The sequence below is a fragment of the Balaenoptera acutorostrata genome, chromosome 9 (genome assembly GCF_949987535.1).
Source record: "Balaenoptera acutorostrata chromosome 9, mBalAcu1.1, whole genome shotgun sequence".
Lineage (NCBI taxonomy): Eukaryota > Metazoa > Chordata > Mammalia > Artiodactyla > Balaenopteridae > Balaenoptera > Balaenoptera acutorostrata.
In genome coordinates this window covers 15391704-15419429 of record NC_080072.1, presented here as the reverse complement: position 1 = coordinate 15419429, position 27726 = coordinate 15391704, and the positions used below count along the sequence as shown (strand labels likewise).

The following is a 27726-nucleotide window of genomic DNA, read 5'->3' as shown; positions in this document are numbered from 1 at the left end:
CCTGGGGAGGTGCTGAATCTGGCACGGAGGCCGGGACTGGAGTGTGTCCTGTCTACCCTCCCCTGCCCCAAACCCAACACCATGAGTCTCAGAGACTTTATTTGGCTTTATTTAGTAAAATGTTAAAATAAATAAATACAAATTGATCAGCTGCTCTGTATCCCCCCCACCCCCTCAAAACAAAAATCAAACAAACAAAAACAAAAACTTTGAAGCACAAAACTCCAAATACAAGTTCTACCAAGACTGAAATCACAAAGGGCATGGACAAGAGACAGGTTGGGAGCTGGCTGGCTCTTTTCTGCTCAGAGCTTGCTGACCTCCGGCTGCCCGTCCTGTCCTGCCTGACTGCAGCTTACCCTGGGCTGAGGACCCAATGACACCGGAGAGAGGAGCAGGGGCCAGAGACTGCCGAGGGGACGGTGGAGTCCTCAGGGAAGAAGAGCCTTTGGGAGCAGGGAGTGAAGTGAATTTGTGAGCCCTGCTCTTCCTTTACAAGGGCTATTTTCAAGAGCTCCACCGGAGTCAGCTTCCTTCCCCTTTACTCCGGTGGGAAGGCCAAGAGGAATCTTTTCAGAGGCCACCCCCTCACTTCCTGGAAAGGAGCTGATACTGAAGACGGCTTGAAGTCAGGGTGAGAACGGGTCTCCTGTTTCCTGCCAAGGGTGCCCAGCTGAGGGGTGGGGGTGAGGTCCCCAGTCTTTTAGACAGAGCAAGGTTGCCTCCATCCAACAGAAGCCATGGAATCTGGAGAACCCAGGGCCTGGAAAATGTAGCTGGGCCACCATCCATCCTACTACCAAAGAGCCTTTTGCCCCTGGGGGTAAAAGCCTCCTAAATTAAGCCCTTTGGATAAATAAGAAAGACCAAACCCTAAAAGGGAGGGAAGGGAGGAAGCCACTTCTGAGCGTGCTGTGTGAGTCGTGGGTTGGCATGAGAGCATAAGGAGTCTCCGCTGGCCCCAAGAGAGTAAGTGTCAGAGACGGCTGGAGAGGCAGCTGCACACGCGGAGACTGAGCAGAGCTGGATACGCGGTCACCCTCACAGGAGAGGTGTGGGGCGAGCAACTGCGCCCATTCACACCACCTGTCGAGCCTGAGCCAAGCAGCAGCGGGGACAGAGGCGGGCCTGTCGGGAAACCGGGCACTCTCATGGCGCCAGCTGGAGGCTGCCACGGCCGTGTTACAGGCCCCACACAGGTAAGGCCCACGAGGGGCGGCCCCGAGCTTGGTCTCCCTGCCAGGCACGACCAGCAGGCTTGCGCCAAAAGGGCCCAATAAGGAAGGAAGAAAGCAGAACTCTGGAGGAGCTCAGCAGCGGTGAGACAAGACCCAGCAGGCTCCGTGAAAGAAAAAGGACCTGCAGGCCACACTGGCAAGAACGTGAGCAGGGACGATGACAGCAACATGACCTCACTGTTTCCAGGGCACGTCACCTGAGCCACGGGACTGACAAGGGGCGTCCTGATCCAGGGCCCGGGGGGCAGCTCCTTCCCAGAGCCAGACCAGCCGCTCCCTGGCCTCTGAAGTGACTGCAGGCCAGCTGCTCTCAGGTGTGTCTGTCAGCAGCGACACTGGGGCACGGGGAAAAGCAGCACAAGGGAAAGAGGGAGAGGCAGGGAGAGGCAGCTCCGGTGGGGCAGTCATGAACGTGTGTCTCAGGTGGTCACAGGGACCCCACAGGTCTGGTGGAACGGAGAGGGTCTTCTCTTGGCAGGACAGTGAAGGAGGAGGAGACTGGGTGACTAGGGCCCTTTCTTTGCAGTAAGGGGTGCTTGGGAATTTGAGTCCAGAATGCAGGTTCGGGGGCAGGGTTGCATTGTTAACCCCATACTAGCTGACTTGCACAACAGCTTATGTCTGAACTTGAGGAAGAATCCATACCCCAACCCTAGGCAAGGTCAGAGTGTGACTGTTCACAGCAGCTGGCAAAACCCTGGTCAATTCCTAGCCCTGCCTCCCACCCCCAAGAACCCCCAGGCAGCTCCTTTCTGAGCAAAGGCCTCTAGTGATCACAGTTTCCCACTGCTTTCAAGAGGATAGGTATTATGTGGCAACCTCCAGCCTCTGGGCCCAGACAAGTCAAATGGGAGGGCTCCAAGACAGGGCGTACAGCCTGCCTCTGGGCTCTGAACCTCTGCCAACTATTCCTCCAACTAGTCCAGGCATCTCCCAAAGCTCCCTGACTAGACATAGCACCTGGGTTTTTGCATGAGGAAAGGGAGCTCGTTTCTTTCCCCGTCAGGCAAACTTGCAGCCAGGTCCTGACTCTGAGGCCTGTACAGCCCCTCTTAATCCCCTCTTCTAACATCCCAGGAAGATGAACGGAAATGGTTGGTAGAGATGATACACGTTTTACCTAAGGAGTATTTCTCTGTTGCAATTGCTTTCAGGATCCATCTCTGTCTCTCTGGGCCTCACTAGGTGAGGGAGAAACTACTGGCCCCTTTTCCGACCCTCCTAGGCTCTGGCCCTTAGGGGGCGGGCTTGGGAGAGATGCTCTGGGAGTGCCGGGGGTGGGGTGGGGTGCAGAGCCCCCGCCTCCCTCCTGTGGCCAGATGTGCGCAATGGGCAAAAGGTCTCCAGCGGGAGCGCACACTTGACAAAATTTATTTCCCACAAGGCAAGATGATAGAAATGGTCTGAGCCTTTCAGAACCCCGCTTTTCCCAAGAAGAAGACAGGCCAAGCCAAGGCAAGCACCGCGTTCTAGCCAAAGGTCACCCAGGAAGCTTGTGGGTGGGCAAAGTGGAGTAAACTCCCATCTCCGGTGACTGGAGCCAGCAGGCAGAGAAAGCAGCTGGCAGAGAAAGCAGTCTCTCTTCGAAGACATGAAGACACAAAGGCCACCCTGGGCTCTCTGTCTCAGAGACACCATGTCCCCTCAAGACATCTCACTCCCTTGTTCTTTCTAAGCACCAAGGGCTGATGCAGCCTGCCCCCTGCACCCTTCCACCAAAGCCGGGGTGCATGGGCACCAATGAGCTTCAGTGGCCATTTCCTTCGAAGCTGTCCCCCAGGCACTCACAATGCTGGTGGCTGAAAGACCGAGAGCAGCACCAAAGGAAGGGATCTTATTTCGGCACCAGCCTTCTGCTCTAGCAAAACCCGAGGAGACAACAGGGGGGGCCCTGACACCATCCACACTCCATGTGGGCTTCAGAAACAGGAGCCCAGATCCCTGCACCAAGAAGAGAGGACAGTCTTTTCTGAGGAGGGGAGAATGGTGGGAGAGCTCTGCCCCTGCTCGTCAGGGCTGCGGCGTCCGGAGGACAGAAATCATGGAGACTAGCCCACCAGTCTTGAGACACAAACACAGCAAAATGTCATCATGTTCAGCAGGTTCTGTGCTAAAAAATTATAACTACACAGCATTTTCTCCAGTTCTGACACCTTTTTAATAGAAATCACTGTTTTTAGGAAACAAATAGCACTTTTGTAATTTTTTTTTACAATGTTTCTTACCTTGATCTTAATTTAAGTAACACTAGGAAGACCTCAATCTCTTTTATTTTCCTTTTTAATTAAAAAAAAAGTTGTTGTTTTTTTCCCCCAGATACAAAGATTTTTGCCCTTGCATAAAAAAACAGTGCCCCGAACGATGACACAAGGACTCACACAGACTCACGGGACCTCACTGACACTATGATTCCTATTCTACCATGCAAGGTCTCGACTACCCTTAATTGGACTGTCAGCCTGAAAAACAGCTTCTCTATTCCTTATTTTAGTTTTTGTTACCAAAAAAGTAAAATAAACAACAAAATAAAACTTTTTTTTAAAGAAGAAAGAACAGAAACAAAAATTTAAAAAAAAAGAGAAAAGCAACGTCTCCATTCAATTCACACACACCTGGGTTGCGTGCTGCTTCGCTCAGGATCTTCTCTGCTTATAAATATAGAAAAGGGATGGAGCTTGTTTTCAAGTAAAATCACTGATCCACCTTTTTTCCTTCCTCGACACACACACCCTTCTTCCCTGCCCCGGGCAAGGGCCACCTGAGGCCTGGGTCTGCTTGTTCTTGGAGAGGAAAGGTAACCGGATCATCCACAGGACGATCATCCACGGGGACGGTGCCGATTTGCCAAAGCAGGGAAGGAGCTTGGGGAGGGGTGGGGGAGCGGAGTGCTCCGGAGAAGACCCCGGTGGCTGTTCCTGGTGTCCATCTCTCCGTGCACTGTGCCCGCCCCAGACAATATGAAATACTGCTTATTTGATATACTTTTCCCCACCCCGGCTCCCTCCCATCCCCTCCCCATCCCTTCCTCTGGGCACTGGGGTTGGTTAAATCTCGATTTCCTCTTTTTGGTTTTATAGTAGTGAAAGTTTAGAAACAGGAAAGCCCACGCACTCTTTGGACTTGTCTTCTCTACCTAAACAAACAGCTCAGCAAATAAGGGTCTGGAACCTGCTCCCCACCCCTCGGCCCGTCCCCGCTCCCCACCCAACAAAACAAAAGCAAGCCCACGGTGGCGGTGGGGGCTGCCGCAGGCACACACTGGCGTGTAACAGGGAGAGCAAGTGTATTATCCACTTGGCGTGGTGCTGGCCCAGAGCCTCCAGCTGGCACGGTTTCATGTGGCGTGGTCCAGTCTTTGCATGTACACACAGAATAAGAAGGATCAATTGGCAAACTCTGGTGCCACCCGGCACAAGCATCTTCTCTCTCTCTGGAACCAAAGAACCAAAAGAATTCTGTACTTTCCAGAAGAAATCCGGCTTTGCTTGTCTAGAGTCTTCAGTGTTTTGCTCTCCTTGCCACTGGGATCCCGTGGCTTCTCCTAGCAGGGCTCTGTTATTTAGTCTCTTCCCCCTGGCTACAGTTCGCTGTGCAGCTCTGGGAGGAGGAGGAGGAGGGCGGGGAGGGCGCCGGCGTGGAGGTGCTGGCGTTGGCAGGGGGAGTGCAGTCCGGGCCGTTGGAGACGGCCCCCAGAGTGGCCTCAGAGTCTACGGGTTTGGAGAGGTCGATGCCGTGGATGAGGCGGATCAGCTGTTTTACCTTCTCCAGGGAGCTGTGCATCTCCTTCTGCCGGGCCAGGATGGTGTTCTTCATTTCCATGCATTTCTGCAGCCAATGAGAAGGGCAGTGGCACTGAGCCTCCGGCTCTTCTGAAAGGCCTGGCAGCCCTCTCCAGATAAAAGAATCCCTGTTGACTAGTGTGCGGCCCCTAGACCTTGTTCTGCTCCACACTGGAGTGGCTGCTGCTACCCAAGGGAAGGAGGAGGCCCAAGAGGCAAGAGAGAGAGGGCAAGTGAGTGGTTTAAAAGCCCACTACTTGACACTAGGACTTAAAACCAAACATGAACTACCACTATAATACTACAAAATAAAAGGCATTAAGGAAAAGCTCTCACAGCTGGGCTGAAGCTGGTTTGGGCAGGTCTGCGTATGCATCTACCTTGCTGATGGCACTGATATGCTCAGGACTGGGCTGAGCGTTACAGGGCAGACACAAGCCAGTGGTATCTGGATTCAGTTTGAGGGCCTGCTGAGGATCACTGGGTCAGCGAGGTTTTAGAGGCAGGGCCTGGGGTGGGATATTTAGTGATATTTAGGAGAATCAAAGACTGTAGCCAACAGAAGGCCTTCTGCTTGGTCAGGGACTTGTAGTCTTTTGCCCTTTTGTACTTGGCCTCCCACACCTGCTGGCTTCTGTTCTAGGCAGGAAAAGCGATGTGAAACCTGCCAGCCATGGGCAGTATGATGAGGAGAGACAGCTTGACTGCCACCAAGTCCAGGGCACCACCTGGCGTCCATGAGGGCTGAGGCCACCTCACTCCAAGAAGGGGACCTACTCAATGGAAAAGAAAGCCTGCTCCTGTCAGGAGGAGCCTCTGAATCCCTGCTGCAAACACAAACCTCTTTCCCACCTGGTCAGCCAGGCTGGGTAGTATTTACTTCCAGTACTCGTCTCTAGAAAGCGCTCTTCCTCAGGCTGGTCAGATAAACCTGGAGAGGCAATCAGCAGAGCATGGAAGAGGGGGCGGGAGGAAAGAGCCATGCAGATGGACCCACTAGCTAGGGCGACTGGGAAGAATTAGACGCGGGGACCTGGTCTGTGTCAGGCGGCTCCACACTCCTCCCAAACACACTCAGGAGCACGCGGGGGCGCTGGCTATGCTGCTGTAGTTGCTACTCGATCTCTCCAGCCTGGAGACTGAAAATCTTCTCTCAGGTCAAAGCCAAGAGGATGTTCCAGAGCTTGGCTAAGGCACCATATACCAAATGGCCACCTGTACCTGAGGGCCAAACTCTTAACTGGAAGCAAACTGCAACCACCCAAGTTAACAGTGTTAATAAGCTGAAGGAATGAATCAGCGCTTGAGAGCCACATGTACTGTTATGTACACAGAAAGTTCTGTACCTCTGTACCTATCACCGAAAGCATGAGGTTTACTTACACTTATAGAATTGCTGAGCTGCTTCACCTTCTGCTCTAGTTGTTCTCGTTCTTGTTTTAAATCTGAACTCCATTTAAGTAATTTCTGTTTTTCTTCTTCTTTTGCTGGGAAAAAAGAAAAAGGAACTTGTTTTTGACAATGAATTCTTTGAAAAGGCCACTATGTTCAGAAGGCTTGCCAAAGAAGATATCTTCCTCAAAGCTCCCCAAGCCCCACAGCCAGTGCACAGAACCTGCCCACTTAGACTTTCCCTTTTATACGTAAAGGGACGCTAAGAAAACTGTCGGTGGCTTGGGCCTGGCTTTACATAAATATCACTTCTCATTTCCCCCCCCCCTCAAGAAAGTGCTACAACAAACTTTTTATTTTGTTCAATAAAAGCTTTTCATTTTTAACTTTACAGTTCCTTTTGAAAACAAAACAAATACTGTCTCCTAGTACTTTTTTTTTTTTTTTTAAACAAAGGGAGGCTTATACAAAAGGCAGTATGGATAATTCTTTACCTGCTTTATAGGCAATATAGGAATGAACAATTGCTAAAGTTCCAGGCCATGGAATTGCTTCTTCCTTCTTCAGCATCTGAAAAGATTTTTAGAATTTTACCCTTGAGAAAGATATATAAACACACATCCACTGTGTAGTAACGAGCAACAGTGTCTGTAGCTACTGGCAGACAAAATCCAGGAAGGATTTATGGTGGCAGTGTTGCAAAACCCTGGTCTATAGTTTCTGGACTACAAAGTCCCAGTTATCAGCCTGAAAGAATGAGGGTCAATGGCAGGAAGAGCCAAGCCACCTGAGAGCCCTGGCTTAGAAAGAGGCTGGGAGTTGGCTAGGCATTCCCATCTTTTCATGCCTGCTACATGATCCCCAACCACTCCCAACGGTCAGAAACATCAGCACACAAGCTGCAAGTCTGCATAATGGCAGCAGCCACTGGCAGCTTCGTCCTTGACCTGACATGGGCTGCCTGTCGCAATTTTAGCTTGTATGTGCCTCAAAGACAGCCTGACCAAGGAAATTAAATATCAGTTCCAAGTACTGAAGTATAATCTAGACCCCGAGTAGAAAATTATCAGAGGGTCACAAAGCAGCATCAGGAAGAGAACAGAGAGAACTGTCTCTACTACATCATGGAGACAGTAAGGATGAGGACACCAAGATTTAAAGGGGAAAACCAGAATTCCCTCAAATCAGGATTCCAAAGAACTGAGCAGGACCCCAAAGCTTGCTGAGCTACTGGGCTTATGGATTTAATATTTATACTTTTGCCTACTTCCAAAAAGGTCTCAAGACAGCTTATAATAAAAACATAAAGACATAAAGATACATGAATAGTTTAAATAAAAAATCAGAAACTAAACAGAAAAGGGAGGAAAGAGGCTTTCTCTTTTCTTCTTTCAAATCCATGAAATATTAAGACAGTACTTTTATAGTTAGTTCTCTGATCCTGATGATGACACAGGTTAAGAGTAAAACTGTTCTTATTTGAATTAAATGATCAACTGGGCACTTTCCTTTAAGGATTTTATTTCCAGAGTTTCAACCATATGCTGAGTTTGGACCATTTTTAGAGAATGAGGCAGACAGTCTTATGGACTTTTAAGGGTAAAGGTAATGAAAAGATAAGTCATTTCAAATAGAGGGAAGCAGTTAGGGTCTCTCCACCTGTACATGAGTCACTGCCTCATGAACAGAGAACCTCTGAGAGGAGGCATGCTGTGGGGGTGAGTGCTGTGCTGTGAACAGGGCAGATGTGGCTCGGAGAACTACTGGAGAGGAAAGAGACTCAGCCATTCCCTCAGCTTAGAGGGGAAAGGAGGTCCTTCTCCTCCTCCTCCGTCCCTCGTCCTTTCTGACCCACCCACAGTACCTGGTCCTGACATCTGGGACAGATCCACATGCCCTTGGGAATCGTTTTCAGAGGAGGGTCCAAGCAGTCCAGATGATATACACGGGAACACGTGTCACACATCAGCAACTGGCCACTTTTTCTGCAAACACTGCAAAAATCCTCATGGATATCACCCTATGAAATTGAGAGGAAAGGTAAGAGAAAGGACAAAAAGGTAAAATTGGAATGTTAATGTGCACATTCTGGATACATATAAATGTTTTAGGACACTCAGCTGTGCCCCTCCAACTCATTGCAAGAGTGTTCAAGAAAAGCAGGAATTACCAATGGTGCAAGCCTGCTCTATAGCATTGAGGTTCCCCAGGTGGGGCCAGTATTCTTAACCTTAAAGTACAGTTTACAAGAAACTGTAACTGTGGGGTCACCTAGGCCAAAATTAGCTTTACAGGTGATAACTCAGCATTTAAGTTTTGGTACAGTCCAACTCACAAATCATAAAGTTTAAAGACACTGAAATCCATTCATCATCATTTCCCATCATCATTGGGAAAGAAGACAGACAAGAAATGGAGGTTTTCACTCAACTCTTTGCTTGCTCTGGGAGAAAAACTATAGTCAAAGTTCAAATGGGAAAGTATTAAGTCAGGAGCAAAGTAAACTCCTATGAGTTTTCTAACATGAAGAATTAAAAAAGCCAAACAGCTGACAGTGTTCTCTTAAAACCAGTATTTGGCATTTGCTGTTCAATGGACCATTCTATTCCGGGAGGCTTTATTCCTCCCTGTGAAATGCTTCACCAGATAGATAAAGAAGAGCAGCCTAAGTGCACTCTGCTAGTCTCCCCCGCCTCCATCAGTGAGTGATGGTTCTGGTACGCAGGTGAGTCTGTGGGAGCCCTCCCAACAAAAGGCACCATCAGAAAAAAGCAGATCTATTTAAAATTTGGAGAGAACACATTAAAAAAAAATGAGGTATTAAAGAGGTGTTTTTCAGTAAGTCAATCCCTGGCCTGTTCTCTAAACAGGATTAACGCTGCTGATAAGGACACCAGGGAAGGGAAGACTGAAGGGTCAGGCCAGAGGTTAACTACCAAGACAGCACCCCAGCTTGGAGTAGACCCCCGCCTTTTCACTTCCAATGTGTTGTTTTAGAATTCTAGGCTATTCTGACAGAAGGCCTAATACAGAAATTTTGCACAAGAAGCAATGATACAGAAAGCGATTCCCAGTTCTTCCTTTCTATGATATAACCCTTCAACCACGATTGCTGAAAGGAACATATCTTCCCAGACCTACTATTTCTATCCAAAGGAAAGGAAAGGAACTATCTGGCAGTATCTACATATCTAGGGTATCTGGTGGCCTAGAAAACTGGCTGCAAAAAGTTGTAAGCTACATCAAAGTGTGGATGGATGTTAATCTTTTTTAGTAAGACAATGTTACCTCTGGGCAGTCAAAAAAAAAAGATACTTAATACACGTGTAAAAATACTACATAAGAATGCAGCCTAACAGTGTAACTTCAAGGCACCAAAAGATGTAAGGTTTCATCCCTAGATTAACTGTGACTTTCTTCTTAAAATCAGGCTGAGGGTGGCTCTCCTCTAGAGACCTAGTCTTTCTTGAACCTTCGCCCCATGTTGTAAGTCTGCATCTTTAATAAGTTTATAATAATTTTATGGCTTCAGAAACTCTTTTACACGAACCACAGGTAAAATTATCACTGATGAAGTAAATGAGACAAACTGGACATCTTATTCCAAATACCTATCTTATTTGTTGGGTAAAGAGTTCTGCTCACTTTCCTTTGCTCCAGAGTAAGGAGAACATCAGGAAGTGGAAGGTGGAGAGTACATAAAATAAAGGTTAAATAATTTCTTTCAAGTTCCTAAAGGAAAGAAAACTTCTATCCTATTTACATATCCTGTAGCAGCAGTTCATAATCTTTTCAGTGTCAGGACCCCTTAGTAACTCTTAAAATTACTAACGACCTCAAAGTGCTTTTGCTTATGTGAGTTGTATCTATTGCTATTTATTGTACTAGGAGTTTTTAAACTTTTTTATTTTGAAATAAATAACAGAATCACAGGAAGTTACAAAAATCATGTATTGAAGAATGTTAAAATCCAAGAACACACAAGTGCACATTCAGTTAGCCCTCAGGGTGCTATCACCACTTATCATGTAGTACCTGGAAAACTCCACTGTCCTACTTTTGAGAGAATGAGAATGAAAATGGCAAAGAATATTTTGGTATTATCATGAAAATATTTTTGATTTTATATTTTGATTGATATTATATTTTAAAATACATAAAAATATATTTTATATTTTGACCCCCTGAAAGAGTCTCAGTATCATACCCAGACCACAGATTGAGAACTACTGCCCATAGAAATGAATATAAAATGCCAAGATATGTATTTCATCCACGCAGAATTGGTTCTTTGCTTAAAGAGAGCAGAGGAAGTCCCACAGAGTTGCTGCACCAGGTCCAAAGGGTTAGGCTTTGGTGACTGACCAAATTACTACCATAAACCAAATAGTAAGTTGAATGATGGCTGACCCACGATCCTTTGCTAGGAGCTGAGGATGTATGTTTTTTGGAAACACCCTGGCTATACCAATTGCAACTTCATCATCTGCTAAACAAATTGTATAACTGTGTCAACATATCTTCCCTTCTCATAAAAATGATGATAGTGGCAACAAGATACATCCTAAAGATTAGTGACCGGCTGGGTCTTATATTACCAGCTCCTTCTAGATGGTTATTGATCCCCAGGAAATGCCTGCCTCTCAACTGTGATTGTTTAATTAACATTGCTGGGGCTTATGCTACCCAGCAGCAAACACAGAGCCCTGTGCGTTGATTTTAATCACTGCCACTGTTGGGACACTGTAAAAGTAGAAGTCAATTATCTTTAAAGAAAATCCATTCCACTAGGTTTAACTGAGAAAGTTCTCAACATATTTAATGGTTTTAGAAAAGCCTTCTTTTACCTTTAGATTCCTGAAAAGAACAAAGTTTCCCTTTTAAGATGAAACCTGGCAAAAGCGTTTAGTTTGTGATTTGATCTGAGTGGATCCTTTGGGTTCAGTCTCTCAAGGAAAATCATAAACCTCCTCAGCCAAAAGTCACAAAAAAGAAAAACAACATTCTTTAGGCAAGATACTCACTTGCAGACCCACAATCATCTGTTCCCCAGCACCTGTGCGTCACCTTGCAAAGGATCCCTACAAGAAGCCATGAGCTGGCAATACCTTGGCAATACGTCAACTGAGGAAAACGGAGATAATCTTTGGTGCAAACAAAGTTTCTGACAGGGACTCCTGGTGCTCATTAACAGGACAGGTAGAAAACCTGTGTCAATCACTAATGCCAAAAACCAATGCTGAATCTTGAGAGCAAGGCTGGGTCTGTAGCCACTAGCTATTGTCCAAGGAAGGAAACCTGCCCGAGAACTCTTCTATGACCCTGGTCCTCCAAAGATGACACTTCCTTTGTTGCTTCTGGAACTGTAACTCAGAATGTGCATACGGTATTCTTTTGCTCTTTAGAGAGGGGTAGACCTAATTATTAAGTACTAAGAAGCTTCAAGTTCAAGGGATTTTTACCTGAAGACGACCCTAAAGACAAGCTCTGTAATTCACAAAAGAACTGGGATGTGTACAAAATGAAACTCTTGGTTTCCCTCCTCAAACCTGCTCATATTCCAGTAAATGGCAGCTTCATCCTTTCAGTTGTTTAGGCCAAAACCTTTGGCTATTCTCTTTTTCTCACATCCCCTTATCTAATCCTGCTGGCTCTTCAAAATATATGCAGACCCGATCAGTTTTCTCCATCTCTACTTCTGCCATTCAATCGGGCCAAGCCATCGTGAGCTCTTGCCAGGATGACTGCAACAGCCTCCTAACTGGTCTCCCTGCTCCCATCCTATCCTCCCCACAGTCTCTTCTCTGTTGTCAGACACAGTGATCACTCTAAAATCCAAGCCAATTTTGCAAACGCCTTGAAAATAATAAATGCACAGGATAGATCATACCTTGGGGCACAAATCAAGCCTTGGTAAATTTAAGAAAATTGAAATTGTATCAAGTATCTTTTCCAACCACAACGCTATGAGACTAGATATCAATTACAGGGAAAAAAACTGTAAAAAACACAAACACATGGTGACTAAACAATACACTACTAAATAACCAAGAGATCACTGAAGAAATCAAAGAGGAAATCAAAAAATACCTAGAAACAAATGACAATGAAAACACGATGACCCAAAACCTATGCGATGCAGCAAAATCAGTTCTAAGAGGGAAGCTTATAGCAATACAATCCTACCGCAAGAAACATCTCAAATAAACAACCTAACCTTACATGTAAAGCAATTAGAGAAAGAAGAACAAAAAACCCCCAAAGTTAGCAGAAGGAAAGAAATCATAAAGATCAGATCAGAAATAAATGAAAAAGAAATGAAGAAAACAAGAGCAAAGATCAATAAAAGTAAAAGCTGGTTCTTTGAGAAGATAAACAAAATTGATAAACCATTAGCCAGACTCAAGAAAAAAAGGGAGAAGACTCAAATCAACAGAATTAGAAATGAAAAAGAAGGCATAACTGACACTGCAGAAATACAAAGGATCATGAGAGATTACTACGAGCAACTCTATGCCAATAAGATGGGACAACCTGGAAGAAATGGACAAATTCTTACAGAAGTACAACCTTCCGAGACTGAACCAGGAAGAAATAGAAAATATAAACAGACCATTCACCAGCACAGAAATTGAAACTGGGATTAAAAATCTTCCAACAGACAAAAGCCTGGGACCAGATGGCTTCACAGGCGAATTCTACCAAACATTTAGAGAAGAGCTAACACCTACCCTTCGCAAACTCTTCCAAAATATAGCAGAGGGAGGAACACTCCCAAACTCATTCTACGAGGCCACCGTCACCCTGATACCAAAACCAGACAATGATGTCACAAAAAAAGAAAACTACAGGCCAGTATCAGTGATGAACGTAGATGCAAAAATCCTCAACAAAATACTAGCAAACAGAATCCAACAGCACATTAAAAGGATCATACACCATGATCAAGTGGGGTTTATTCTAGGGATGCAAGGATTCTTCAATATACGCACATCAATCAATGTGATAAACCATATTAACAAATTGAAGGATAAAAACCATATGATCATCTCAATAGATGCAGAAAAAGCTTTCGACAAAATTCAACACCCATTTATGATAAAAACCCTCCAGAAAGTAGGCACAGAGGGAACTTACGTCAACATAATAAAGGCCATATATGACAAACCCACAGCCAACATCGTCCTCAGTGGTGAAAAACTGAAACCATTTCCATTAAGCTCAGGAACAAGACAAGGTTTCCCACTCTCACCACTATTATTCAACAAAGTTTTGGAAGTTTTAGCCACAGCAATCAGAGAAGAAAAAGAAATAAAAGGAATACAAATTGGAAAAGAAGAAGTAAAGCTGTCACTGTTTGCAAATGACATGATACTATGCACAGAGAATCCTAAAGATGCTACCAGAAAACTACTAGAGCTAATCAATGAATTTGGTAAAGGAGCAGGATACAAAATTAATGCACAGAAATCTCTTGCATTCCTATACACTAATGATGAAAAATCTGAAAGAGAAATTAAGGAAAGACTCCCATTTACCACTGCAACAAAAAGAATAAAATACCTAAGAATAAACCTACCTAAGGAGACAAAGGACCTGTATGCAGAAAACTATGAGACACTGATGAAAGAACTTAAAGATGATACAAACAGATGGAGAGATATACCATGTTCTTGGACTGGAAGAATCAACATTGTGGAAATGACTCTACTACCCAAAGCAATCTACAGATTCAATGCAATCCCTATCAAACTACCAATGGCATTTTTCACAGAATCAGAACAAAAAATTTCACAATTAGTATGGAAACACAAAAGACCCCGAATAGCCAAAGCAATCTTGAGAAAGAAAAACGGAGCTGGAGGAATCAGGCTCCCGGACTTCAGACTATACTACAAAGCTACAATAATCAAGACAGTATGGTACTGGCACCAAAATAGAAATGTAGATCAATGGAACAGGATAGAAAGCCCAGAGATAAACCCACACACATATGGTCACCTTCTCTTTGATAAAGGAGGCAAGAACATACAATGGAGAAAAGACAGACTCTTCAATAAGTGGTGCTGGGAAAACTGGACAGCTACATGTAAAAGAATGAAATTAGAACACTCCCTAACACCATACACAAAAATAAACTCAAAATGGATTAAAGACCTAAATGTAAGGCCAGACACTAGCAAACTCTTAGAGGAAAACATAGGCAGAACACTCTATGACGTAAATTGCAGCAAGATCCTTTTTGACCCACCTCCTAGAGAAAGGAAAATAAAAACAAAACAAAAAAAACAAATGGGACCTAATGAAACTTAAAAGCTTTTGCACAGCAAAGGAAACCATAAGCAAGATGAAAAGGGCTTCCCTGGTGGCGCAGTGGTTGGGAGTCTGCCTGCCAGGGCGGGGGACATGGGTTCGAGCCCTGGTCTGGGAGGATCCCACATGCCGCGGAGCAACTAGGCCCGTGCGCCGCAGCTGCTGAGGCTGCACTCTGGAGCCCGTGCTCCGGCAACAGGAGAGGCCACCGCAATGAGAGGCCCGTGCACCCCAATGAGGGGTGACCCCCGCTCACCACAACTAGAGAGGGCCCGTGCGCAGCAATGAAGACCCAATGCAGCCAATCAATCAATAAAATAAAATAAATAAATTAAAAAAAAAAAAGATGAAAAGACAACCCTCAGAATGGGAGAAAATATTTGCAAATGAAGCAACTGACAAAGGATTAATCTCCACAATATACAAGCAGCTCATGCAGCTCATTTTCAAAAAAACAAACAACCCAATCCAAAAATGGGCAGAAGACCTAAATAGACATTTCTCCAAAGAAGATATACAGATTGCCAACAAACACATGAAAGGATGCTCAACATCACTAATCATTAGAGAAATGCAAATGAAAACTACAACGAGGTATCATCTCACACCGGTCAGAATGGCCATCATCAAAAAGTCTACAAACAATAAATGCTGGAGAGGGTGTGGAGAAAAGGGAACCCTCTTGCACTGTTGGTGGGAACGTAAATTGATACAGCCACTATGGAGAACAGTATGGAGGTTCCTTAAAAAACTAAAAATAGAACTACCATACGACCCAGCAATCCCACTACTGGGCATATACCCTGAGAAAACCGTAATTCATAAAGAGTCATGTACCACAATGTTCACTGCAGCACTATTTACAATAGCCAGGACATGGAAGTAACCTAAGTGTCGATCGACAGACGAATGGATAAAGAAGATGTGGCACATATATACAATGGAATATTACTCAGCCATAAAAAGAAATGAAATTGAGTTATTTGTAGTGAGGTGGATAGACCTAGAGTCTGTCATACAGAGTGAAGTAAGTCAGAAAGAGAAAAACAAATACCGTGTGCTAACACATATATATGGAATCTAAAAAAAAAAAAAACAATAAAAAGGTTCTGAAGAACCTAGGGGCAGGACAGGAATAAAGATGCTGACGTAGACAATGGACTTGAGGACACGGGGCTGGGGAAGGGAAAGCTGGGACGAAGTGAGAGAGTGTCATGGACATATATACACTACCAAATGTAAAACAGATAGCTAGTGGGAAGCAGCTGCATCTCACAGGGAGATCAGCTCGGTGCTTTGTGACCACCTAGAGGCGTGGGATAGGGAGGGTGGGAGGGAGATGCAAGAAGGAGGGGATATGGGGATATATGTATAAGTACAGCTGATTCACTTTGTTATACAGCAGAAACTAACACACCATTGTAAAGCAATTATACTCCGATAAAGATGTTAAAAAATAATAATAATAAATGCAGCCAAGAACCTTCAAAGGATGCTGAAACCACTCAGTAAGTTTGCTGGGGAACTGGATACTTTTATAGACTCGACACTATCTTCACCTAAGGAAACAGGCATCTTTACAAGTAGAGATATTTGATGGAGTCTATCTTAAGAGATGAAAGCTAATATCACCAACAATGGGACAGATGGACAACATGTGCCTCTTGTGATGCACTGAGAATCAGTGCATCATCAGGTATTTAGTGCTCCTACAAAAATGCATACCCTGAATCTATTCTTGAGGAAACAATCAGATCATCCAAATGGAGGGACACTCTATACAGCAACTGGCCTATCTTTTAAAAAATGTCAGTGTCATGAAGGACAAAGACAGGCTGAGAAACTGTTCCAGAGTAAGGAGACTAAAGACAAAACACCATAAAAATTAATGTCAAGAGTGATCTTGGATTGGATCCTGGAGCAGAAAAAACAAAGTGCCACTAAGGCATTTATTGAGATAATTGGAGAAATCTGAAGATGGGCTGTATACTATAAAAATAATGTTTTGTCATATTAAATTTCCTCAATTTGATAACTGCATTGTGGCTACATCAGAGAGTATCTTTGTTTTTAGGAGATATACACCGAAGTATTTTGGGTGAAGATTCATGATGTCTTCAACTTCTTAACTAGATCAGCAAAACAAGTGTGTGGTGGTGGGAAGTAGCATATGTGGCGAAATTGTAACAATCGGTGAATCTAGGAGGAGGGTATATATTCCTTCCTTGTGTTGTTCCAACTTTTCTGTAGGTTTGGAAATTTTCAAAATAAAAAGTGAAAAGTAACGTCACTCCTCTACTTAAAACCCTCGAGCATCTCCCATCTCACTCAGAGTAAAAGCTACAAGGCCCTGCAAGACGGGCCCTGCCCTCTGAGGTCTCCTCTCCCACTGCTCCTGCCTGCCCACTAAGCCCTTCTTCTCTACACCATATACACTTCCTCCAACGAGCAGGGCTTCTGCACTGCTGTTCCCTCTGCGTGGAATGCTCTTCCCCGGCCCAGATACTCCAACATACTCCATTCCCACCAGAGAGGCTGTCTCTTACCACTCTTCATAAAACAGCAACCTCCTGCCGTAACTCCTTATGCCCCTGATTCTGTGTCAAGTTTTTTTTCACAGCACTTATCATGACCTGACATTTAAACGTTCATTTGCTTATCACCTGCCTCTGGCCGTGCAATACAAGCTCCCTGAGGGCAGGGAGCTGGTTCTGTTCCCTGTTCTGTCCCCGGTCTCAAGAACAGCGCATGCTCAGCAGAGCAGTGCTCAGTATTTGTTGAGTGAATTCACTGCTTTGTAAGCGCTCATTTAAAAACAGAGGGCACTAGTTTGCACTCCTGCAGCCTCCGGGGGAAGGGCTACTAAGCATCTGACGCTTTTTTCAGGAGCCTGATTCTGACCAATTCTGATGAATAAAGTTGCTTTTCGGAAAAGTTGTCTTGAATTTTACTTGAAGCAGGAAACACGTACTGCTAGGGGAATGTACACCTTTGTTCATTATCCCTACCCCCCAAAACTGACGACAGACACCTGCACACCTCTCAATTATACGAGCTGACTTCCCCACCCCATCCCCCTTCCTGAGAACTCTTTCACCGCAGATAAAATCCAGACTCTGAAAACCCTGACTGAGCCTCCTAATGTGGTATTTAATATGATTCTCAAGGACATGGCAGGACCTGGGACCCCAGAGCAGAAAGCTGCCTTACGTGGCACACAGTGTCCTGTAGGGATTACTGCTGTTCCAGGGTTAGTCAAGGAGATGCAACTGGTAAGGAGACAACATATGATAACGGTTTCCCCGATTTAAGCTCTGAGAAAGAGAGTGAGCTTTTCCCAAGTTACTTACGTCTGTGGAGGTGGGGCTGGGCAGGGACACAGGCTGAACAGGTGCAGGGAAAGTGAATGTGGTCTCTGTCTTTTCATTTTCAGGGGAGTCAGGATGACTGGATGGGGGGGATGTTGGGGTTAGGGCTCCAAACCCCAGCACTGCATTGTATTTTGGAGGACGACCTACAGACCGAGAGAAGGGAACAAAAGGGAAAAAAGGGGGAGGGAAAGAAAGGGGGAAAAATGATCTTACATACCTTTGGCCAGTGTTCCTCATTGGCTAGCATGGAAAAGGAAGTGAGGTAGCAGAGAGAAGGTTAATACAACAGTCCCAAAGAGAGGAAAAGAAGCAAAGATTTAAATGTCATTCGAAACAAATGCATGAGTGTCGAAGGGAGGATAAGAGAGCCTCAGAGAATGACAGGAGATACTGGGTTATGTTAAAGGTCTTCGCCTTGGGCAGATTACGGAGACATTCCTCAACTATTACAATTTGAGATTTCTAACGGGAGAACAAGATATCAAAGCTCAACGGGAGCCAAGGCCAGGGATAAGAATTTATTTTCTTTTTCCATATCTTTTACATATTGTTTCCTAAGGTTTTTCTGCAATTGTTATTCTTATAATAATATTAATAATTCTGAGTTCCCACAAACAGATTTGCTGAGGATCTCTGCTTTTCCTCTTCTCTCCTGCCCACATTTTGGCTACTTCATTGCTTGTGAGGGTAGAGAAAGGCAAAGGGAGGAGGCAAAATTCAAGTTAACTATTCTTACCCCTTCTGGCAGAGCTAGGAAGACATGTTCTGGGAGTAGCTGGAACCTAAGAGCTAAAAAGACCTTCTGGGCTTCACAGTGAATTTAAGTAAGTCTGGACTCAGATACCCTTCCCAGTTAATCAAAAATCGTCTCCCTGCTTTCCATCACAAACATTCCAGTGAACTACATGTCTTAGAACTGGGGTGTTCCAAAGTCTCAGGAAAAGCCCTGTCATCAGCAACAGCTACCAGAGAGAGATGATTTGAGCAGAAGCATTTTGAATCAAACCTCATGGCCACAGAGAATCTACAAATGGGCCCTAATGGGTGTGGGAAGTCCAGGTCAACCACTTTTGCCTTACGATATATCTAAGTCAGGGTCCTTGTCTTCTAAGGGCCAAAGGTCATAGCTTCGAAGCTGTAAGTGATCAAAAGTGTATGCCCAGCACACCATAGGCAAAAAAGAGCCAGAGAGGTATACAACTGCCTATGAGCACTGGTGGATGGTATGTGGGATCATGACTTTGCCAACAGTTATAATTTATATTAGAATTATGCACAAGAGTCATGATTCTGTCAGATATTACACAAACATTACCTATCTGTGTTAAACCTGCACTGTGTGCTGTACAAAGACAGATCATACTGGTTTGTCTTTTCTAGGGTATTTAGTGCTGCTAGAAGGGAAACTGGAAGATAAATGCTCTTTGTTTACCCACAGAAGGCACGTCCTAGGCATTGTGAATGCAGGCTTTCATCCTCTGACCTTGGCAAGAGATGCCAAGGTCTTTCTGGCTCATTTAACCCCTATCCTCTCAGCAGATACTGCCCACTAGCAGGCCAATTAACTGTGGCTGCTGGCTGGGGGCTGAGAACTGTGTCAGAGGTCACTAAAACAACCCAAAACAAAATAAAACAACAAAAAATAACCCATGACACTGGTTACTGTGGCCCAGGAATCAATATGAAACAATGACTTAGGGATCCCCATCTAAATATGTTTTGGCTTCTTGAAGGAGGGGCTGATGAAACACTAGCGTGGGTGTGCTACCTCTCTGAGGGGAAGAGGTGGTAAGGGTACAGTGGTAGCCCTGCCTAAGGCAGACAAAGGGTCGGGATGACCTCCTAAGCTTCCAATGGCTCTGAGATTGCTGTGCATACACAAAAATTAGCATGCTACTCCACTCACTCTGCAACCTTTCTAGCCTGGAACTGTAATTCAAGGACACATTATCATGTGGAGAAAAGGACCTTGGGATGTATTACTGACATCAAAGAACCATTTCAGAGCCTTGTTTATAAGCTCAAACTCTGAGCTATTAAGACCTATTTAGACCTGCACGGTGAAGGCAGCTGCTGCCCTGAGAGTGAGGTGGAATGCCCACCCTGGGAGGTCTGAAATTGGGGGATGGAGCTCTTTAGGAATTTCTGCTTTGGGAAGCCTGTTTTGACAGTGATGTTTTCCTCTTTAGTTGCAGGTGCTCTCTTCTCACAGATTCAAGATTCTCAGTGTGGCTACCTCTCTCCTTCCTGGAAAGTCTGCAGCTCACAGAAGCTTAAGAGTCGTGCTCTGTCCTCACTGGCATCAGGACAACTCAGACACTACTAAGAACACCTTGGCAACACCAGTGCTCTGTTGTGCTCAATGATGCTAAAATGCTCCCTTTTACAGGGTGTTCTGTTCATTGTGCTATTCATCAACAGCCTGAGGGGCCTGGGGCAGAAACCCTGCAATAAGCCATTCCCCTCAGCCAGCTTTGCCAGAATCCCAGGAAGGGGAGCTTTTGATTCAGTATACAGAACTCTAATAAGAAATCTCACTCTCTTTTCCCCCCATTCTCAGAGAACAACAACAAAACTATATTCAAGGGATACAGGAGTTAGGCTCTAGGACAACGGGAGGAGGGAGGGGAAAGAAACACAACACAGAAAGCAAAAGCAACAGCAAGGGAGAGATACAAAAAAGGTACTCACCTCTCTTCCGGGTCCCAGGATGCATTGTACTGTTCAGGTACGTGACTGCACTCTTCTTACGCTTTCGGGATTGAAGAAAGAAAGGTGACTGGTTGAATAGCATGGTTACTACTAATACCAGTACAAGCCAAAGACCAAGCACAGCATGCCCATCAACATGCCAACTAGTCCGTGCTAGTCACCCAAAGGTCTCAGTGATAACTGGATTTATCATATGTATTTAGCTCTGAAAGAATATTCCAGAGAGGTCTGTCTCTGCTTCAGAAGAAAGTTGTGTTCAGATGACAGGATGAGTTAAATTTTTAAGGTAGGTTTGTATCTACTTAAACTTCAGAAAAAAACTAAGGGGAAAATAGTGAATAATAAAAATGAAATAATGTTATCAGCCAGAGAAAAATCCATCATTTTACAAAGCTGGCCAAGTACAATCAGGGTACTGCTCTTAAGCAGGTTTTCAGATGGGAGGTGCTGAACAAGTCATAAATAAAACTGAAAACGTGAGGGAATGGCCAAGTGCTGGCCAGGAATACCTCTGGCTCAAAGACCGCGCCACTGTACACTGGATTTGCTGTTGTTCTTCTTTTTCGTTCTTGCCGCTTGCTTTGGATTTCTTGGGAAAACAAAAGGTCTGGATTAGAAGAAAGGTGTGGAGAACCCCCCAAACTTAACTTCACTGTTTACTTATTGGTTTTCCCATGACAGGTTAGAAATGAGAGTAAGTCTCTTGGTTTCACTGCAGCCTCAGCAAAGGGAAGCACGCTGCTGGGAGCAAATATGTAGGACCATCCACTCTCACCTCTTGGAAAGCAAGGCCGTGCTGTCCTACAGTGTGGCTCTCTGTGATTGAGAGCGTAACAGTAGACAACACTTGTAAAAGTGTCCTGATTTATTTTTAGATCACTGTAATATAGGTGTGGATGAACTTTATCCACAGACCTAGATTGAGTAATCATAGTTCACCATTCTTGAATTAAATCACTAGAACAGGTATAGCTTTGCAACTATTCTTAAGATTCCAATAATCTAGAGTGACTGAAAAATATAGACAAAGACTTGTCAGAGGGGCATTTGCTACTTTATCCTGCCAGGAAAAAAAAAAGTTTCTCTAAGTGAACAGAAGTCACCTTAATCCAGGCAACTAGGGAGTTTCCCCAGGACAGTAGTGTGGATAAATAATGATAGGAAGGAGAGGGGCTGAACATTAGATAGAAGGAAGGTAAGTTTACTCCAAAAAAAGAGTCCATACTGGTTGAATTATACTCTGTTTGTGTTCCAATTTTCAATTCTAACAATAAATCAAACACCATTTTCAAGAACAAAGCTCTGGGCCAGAAGCAAGGTAGCGCCATGAATATCTTCTCTTACCTTCTAGATGGTCATGTGTTACCAACCCTAGAGACACCATGAAGGCAAGTTTCTGTGCCAGAGAAACAAAAGAAGAATATACTTCAGTGTGGGTTCTCACAAAGTCAGCTGCATGTTCCTAGTTAAGACTCCTAGGGAAAGCCAGCCCAATGGCCGGTGGCTAAAAGGAAGCCGGGTTCAGGTGAACAAGGAGTGGGCACCCTCCACTCTTAGCAGCTATAGAGCCGCTCTGGAAGCTTTCTGATCTTACAGGGATCAAAAGAGAAGGACTGGGGCCTATATCTTCCACTTTCTCAATGGCAGAAATCAGTATCTTGAATGACCTAAGTTTTTTCCAGAAAAAGTCTCAAGGAGGGAAGAGGACTTCACACTGAAGAAACACACAGAGGGTTACAAACAGCCTCCCATACAACAAGCTCCGAATTCTAAGTACTTCATTTGTCATACCGGGTCAGGGGTTCTTATATTTTTACTACCACTGATTGGACAACAACTCAAAGCTAAATGAGTTTTAGGAATGACAGCAGGTGGTTCTGCTTAATACTATGATTTTTCGATCAACCATGGACCTACAAATTATAGAGTGCTTTCTCTCTGACCACCACTCTCAGGGCTCCATCAGAAGCTAGACTGATCAGAACACTGTACTCCAAGGCTGGAACGTCAGATGCTTAAAAATGGAGAGAGCAACAGATTGATTACTATTTTGCTCTTTGGTTGCATGTGGTCTGGAAAGTATGCCTTTATTTTCTGCTGTGCCACTGCATGCAGCTGCTAAATATGCCAAATAATGTATCATCCATTTCTCTCAGTGATGAATATGGAACATCATTAGCTGTTAGGAGACATAATCCTGCAGAATTATTTATACCACAGTTTGGTCTTTGAAAATCCTGACATTTTACCCTCAACTTTAAATATCATGATAGTTTGGCCTAAAGTGATAGGTTCAGGCTATTCAAGGTACTGAGTGTTTTATAAAGATAACCTTGAACAAGCCACTTGAGAACACAGAAATGTCCTTTACTGGTATCCACAGAGTCCTGAAGAAATGTTTTAATTTTATTTCTTATTTCAGAAACTAGGGTAGGCACCTATCCTCCCGACAGCCAGAGTACTTCAGTAACGAAAAGCAGTCTTGGACGTGCTGCCCATTTTCTACATTGCATACATTTTGTGGTTGCCAATTAACTACATTCCTAATTTTCACTATTCCTTCAAAACTTAAGATTGGAAGGCTGTCTACCAACTGTTCTCTGTTAATAAAGCAGTGTGTGAACTGACATTCAGATGCACCTTCTTTTAATCAAGTAACAGCATCCTTCTTGGCCACTCACACCCAACTCATCTTTGCCAGTCTAGATCAAGCTCATAAAAGAATTATTAAATGGAAAAAAATCTCTTCTGTAGAACAGATTTTCAGTGATAAATAGAATAAAAAGCTGTCAAGAACTTTTGCCTTATCTATGTATCACACATATGCCAATAACTAATTTATTCCCTTTATGGCAGTGATTCTGTCCAATTAGAAATACGTGTTATTCCACATGATGCTACTTGCTTGCCCACACTGTGCCACTGACATAAGATATCCTTTAGTTTCTTGGGTTTTTAAAATAAATTTATTTATTTATTTATTTATTTTTGGCTGCATTGGGTCTTTGTTGCTGCGCGCGGGCTTTCTCTAGTTGCGGCGAGCGGGGGCTACTCTTCACTGCGGTACACGGGCTTCTCATTGCAGTGGCTTCTCTTGTTGAGCAGCACAGGCTCTAGGTGCATGGGCTTCAGTAGTTGTGGCACGTGGGCTCAGCAGTTGTGGCTCGCAGGCTCTAGAGCACAGGCTCAGTAGCTGTGGCACACAGGCTTAGTTGCTCCACAGCATGTGGGATCTTCCCGGACCAGGGCTCGAACCCGTGTCCCCTGCATTGGCAGGCGGATTCTTAACCATTGCGCCACCAGGGAAGTCCTCTTTTAGTTTCTTTTGATAAGGAAATTTTGCTAATAGCCTGCTCTGTTTTTCCCTCTCCAAGCCTAATACTTGTCATTAATTTTGCAGATTATTTTATAAGTTTCTCAGCAATATGCATGACTAGTACTTCTTTTAGGTTCAAGTTTTGGTCTCTTCTTTAAAGACAAATTAAAAATTAATTCATTTCATATCAGAAAGTATTATAATTTGTACTTGCTTTAGAAAAACCTGAACTGGCTTAATAAATCACTGCTTCAAAAATATGACATGAAGCTTTGATGGCTTTATGCCACTATTTGACATGGTTTCATTACAAAGAATGCACTGAGGATAGAAGGAAATGGATTGCTGGTCTAATAAAATCCAACTATCATATATTCATCATCATATTACCTGTCCACATTTTTCTTTTATAGCTGCTTGTACAAAAGTATCAAACTAAAAAATCTCTTGCCTAAGGACATACAAATTCACATTCTATATTTGTACCACAGTTTTGTTTGCTATTTAAGTTTATAATTCTATCCTAAGTTGTAGTACAGATGCTAGTATTTTCATCCCTACTTTTATGCTTCAATGAACTACTTTTGAGCTACTGATTCATCTGGGATTTTGGGATCTAATGCAATACAATAGTAATAACAAAAATGCACATGTAACAACTGTAATCGATAACATAGATAGACCTTAACTGAGTGAACTGGACATCTTATAAATGTTGGCTGAGACAAACGAAACATAATGATCATTAGGAATGCAGTGGGATACCCGGGGAAATGGTCATGAATCATACAATTCAAATGTGTGACATATGTATGAAAGGCCTGTTTGCCAGCTCATGAACACTCAAGACCACACTCTTAATCTGTCCCAGGCCAACCTGATTTGGCAATAACATTACTGAATAGTGAGAAAGCACAAGACAAGGATATCAAGTGATTCAGAGAGCAAGTGTCCCTCATGATGCATGTGAATAAGTCACATCACATAGACTGAGCCATGCCTTGGAGGGCTGGGCCTACCTGAGGGTTCTCCTCCCGTTTTGGTTTGGGTGCAGTAGGTGGAGTGACAGTGCGGCTCTCCGTTTGTTTCTCATCTGTTTCTGTGTGGGATTTAATTGTCTAGAAGAAGAAAATTAAATGAAACTTCAGAATTCACTCTTTTATTAAAAGAATAAAAGCAAACATAGTTTGTTGCCAACAAGAAAGAAAAGAACATACTCAAATTGGAAACATATTAATAAAGGAGATAATATGGACTTCATTTTAGAAGGGGGAAAAAGTAAAATGGAAGGCCCCAGTTGAAATGATTAAATTGCATAACTAGAATAGCTATGAATCTATAAATACAATAGTCTATTTCAATGTACTTTAGGATGCAGGGGTAGTTTCCCAGAAGTAAGACCATTCTTGTTACATATGGGTCAAGCTCTAGTTCATAGCATGCTTAGGATCTGAATGATGTCCAAAAAAATCTTACATACACACTTTTCTATTTCAGAACAATTCCAATCACAATCTAAGAGAGGCTGCAGAACTATCCTTACTTGGGATATTTAAAACCTGCGTATATCATCCATTAGAGGAGAGATGCAGTTGCCAAGGAAAGGCCATCTTGTAAAAGGCTGCCATCCTGATTACGGCCAACCTCATCTTCCAGATGCATCCATTCAAACAAAAGAAACACCAGTAGCATTACCATCTTCAGACACAAATGGCAGCTAGCAAACTAGTAGACTGGGTTTGCATTACTATTCTTATCTTGACCCAATGGCTAATTCATTTTATGAAACCCTCTGTAAATACTGAAATGATATTAGAACAGTGGATATAAAACTATAAACATAAACCTAATTTACATTTTCAAAATTAAAAACCATGCAGAAAAGGATTATAAGAGACTACTACAAACAACTATATGCCAATAAAATGGACAACCATGAAGAAATGGACAAATTCTTGGAAAGGTACAATTTTCCAAGACTGAACCAGGAAGAATTAGAAAATATAAACAAATCCATCACAAGTAATGAAATTGAAACCATAATTAAAAACCTTCCAACAAACAAAATCCAGGCCCAGATGGCTTCACAGGTGAATTCTATGAAACATTAAGAGAAGAGCTAACACCGATCCTTCTCAAACTCTTCCAAAAAACTGCAGAGGGAGAAACACTCCCAAATTCATTCTACGAAGCCACCATCACCCTGATACCAAAACCAGAAAAAGATATCACAAAAAAAGAAAATTACAGACCAATATCACTGATGAAGATAGATGCAAAAATCCTGAACACAATATTAGCAAACAGAATCCAACAGCACATTAGAAGGATCATACACCATGATCAAGTGGGATTTATCCCAGGGATGCAAGGATTCTTCAATATATGCAAATCAATCAATGTGATACACCACATTAACAAATTAGGAATAAAAACCATATGATCATCTCAACAGATGCAGAAAAAGCTTTTGACAAAATTCAACACCCATTTATGATAAAAACTCTCCAGAAAATGGGCATAGAGGGAAGCTACCTCAACATAATAAAGGCCATATATGACAAACCCATAGCAAGCATCATACTCAATGGTGAAAAAGTGAAAGCATTTCCACTAAGATCAGGAACAAGACAAGGATGTCTGATCACTCTCATCACTCTTATTCAACATAGTTTTGGAAGTTTTAGCCACAGCAATCAGAGAAGAAAAAGAAATAAAAGAAATACAAATTAGAAAAGAAGAAGCAAAACTGTCACTGTTTGCAGATGACATGATACTATACATAGAGAATCCTAAAGATGCCACCAGAAAACTACTAGAACTAATTAATGAATTTGGTAAGGTTGCAGTATACAAAATTAATGCACAGAAATCTCTGGCATTCCTATACACCAACAATGAAAAATCTGTAAGAGAAATTAAGGAAACACTCCCATTTACCACTGCAACAAAAAGAGTAAAATACCTAGGAATAAACCTGCCTAAGGAGGCAAAAGACTTGTATTCACAAAACTATAAAACACTGATGAAAGAAATCAAAGATGACATGAACAGGTGGAGAAATATACCATGTTCTTGGATTGGAAGAATCAATATTGTGAAAATGACTATACTACCCAAAGCAATCTACAGATTCAATGCAATCCCTATCAAACTACCAAAGGCATTCTTCACAGAATTAAAACAAAAAATCTTACAATTCATATGGAAACACAAAAGACCCCGAATAGCCAAAGCAATCTTGAGAAAGAAAAACGGAGTTGGAGGAATCAGGTGCCCCAACTTCAAACTATACCACAAAGCTACAGTAGTCAAGACAGTATGGTACAGGCACAAAAACAGAAATAGAGATCAATGGTACAGGACAGAATGCCCAGAGATAAACCCATGCACATATGGGCATCTAATTTACGACAAAGGAGGCAAGAACATACAATGGAGAAAAGACAGACTCTTCAATAAGTGGTGCTGGGAAAACTGGACAGCTACATGTAAAAGAATGAAATTAGAACACTCCCTAACACCATACACAAAAATAAACTCCAAATGGATTAAAGACTTAAATGTAAGACCAGACACTATAAAACTTTTAGAGGAAAACATAG

The 27726-nt window shown here is 43.3% G+C and overlaps 1 protein-coding gene across 14 annotated transcripts in view; it reads right to left on the bottom strand.

Annotated features, from left to right (window-relative positions):
* Nucleotides 1-86: 86 nt before the first annotated feature.
* PHF21A (PHD finger protein 21A) overlaps nt 87-27726 on the bottom strand; it is a 196952-nt gene continuing 169312 nt past the window's right edge. For 10 of the 14 annotated variants that reach the window (XM_007181133.2, XM_007181134.2, XM_007181132.2 and 7 more), the window contains 9 exons: nt 25141-25239; nt 22150-22201; nt 21315-21394; nt 20785-20845; nt 18073-18236; nt 8274-8429; nt 6904-6979; nt 6401-6504; nt 87-5063 (listed from right to left, as the gene is read on the bottom strand). In XM_007181133.2, coding sequence (XP_007181195.1) covers nt 4794-5063; nt 6401-6504; nt 6904-6979; nt 8274-8429; nt 18073-18236; nt 20785-20845; nt 21315-21394; nt 22150-22201; nt 25141-25239 — 1062 coding nt within the window. In that variant the 3' untranslated portion in view covers nt 87-4793. Of the gene's footprint in view, nt 5064-5092; nt 5949-6400; nt 6505-6903; nt 6980-8273; nt 8430-18072; nt 18237-18310; nt 18334-20784; nt 20846-21314; nt 21395-22149; nt 22202-25140; nt 25240-27726 lie in introns of those variants that run through there. The other 4 variants (XM_028166229.2, XM_028166228.2, XM_007181135.2 and 1 more) reach the window with 2 other exon arrangements.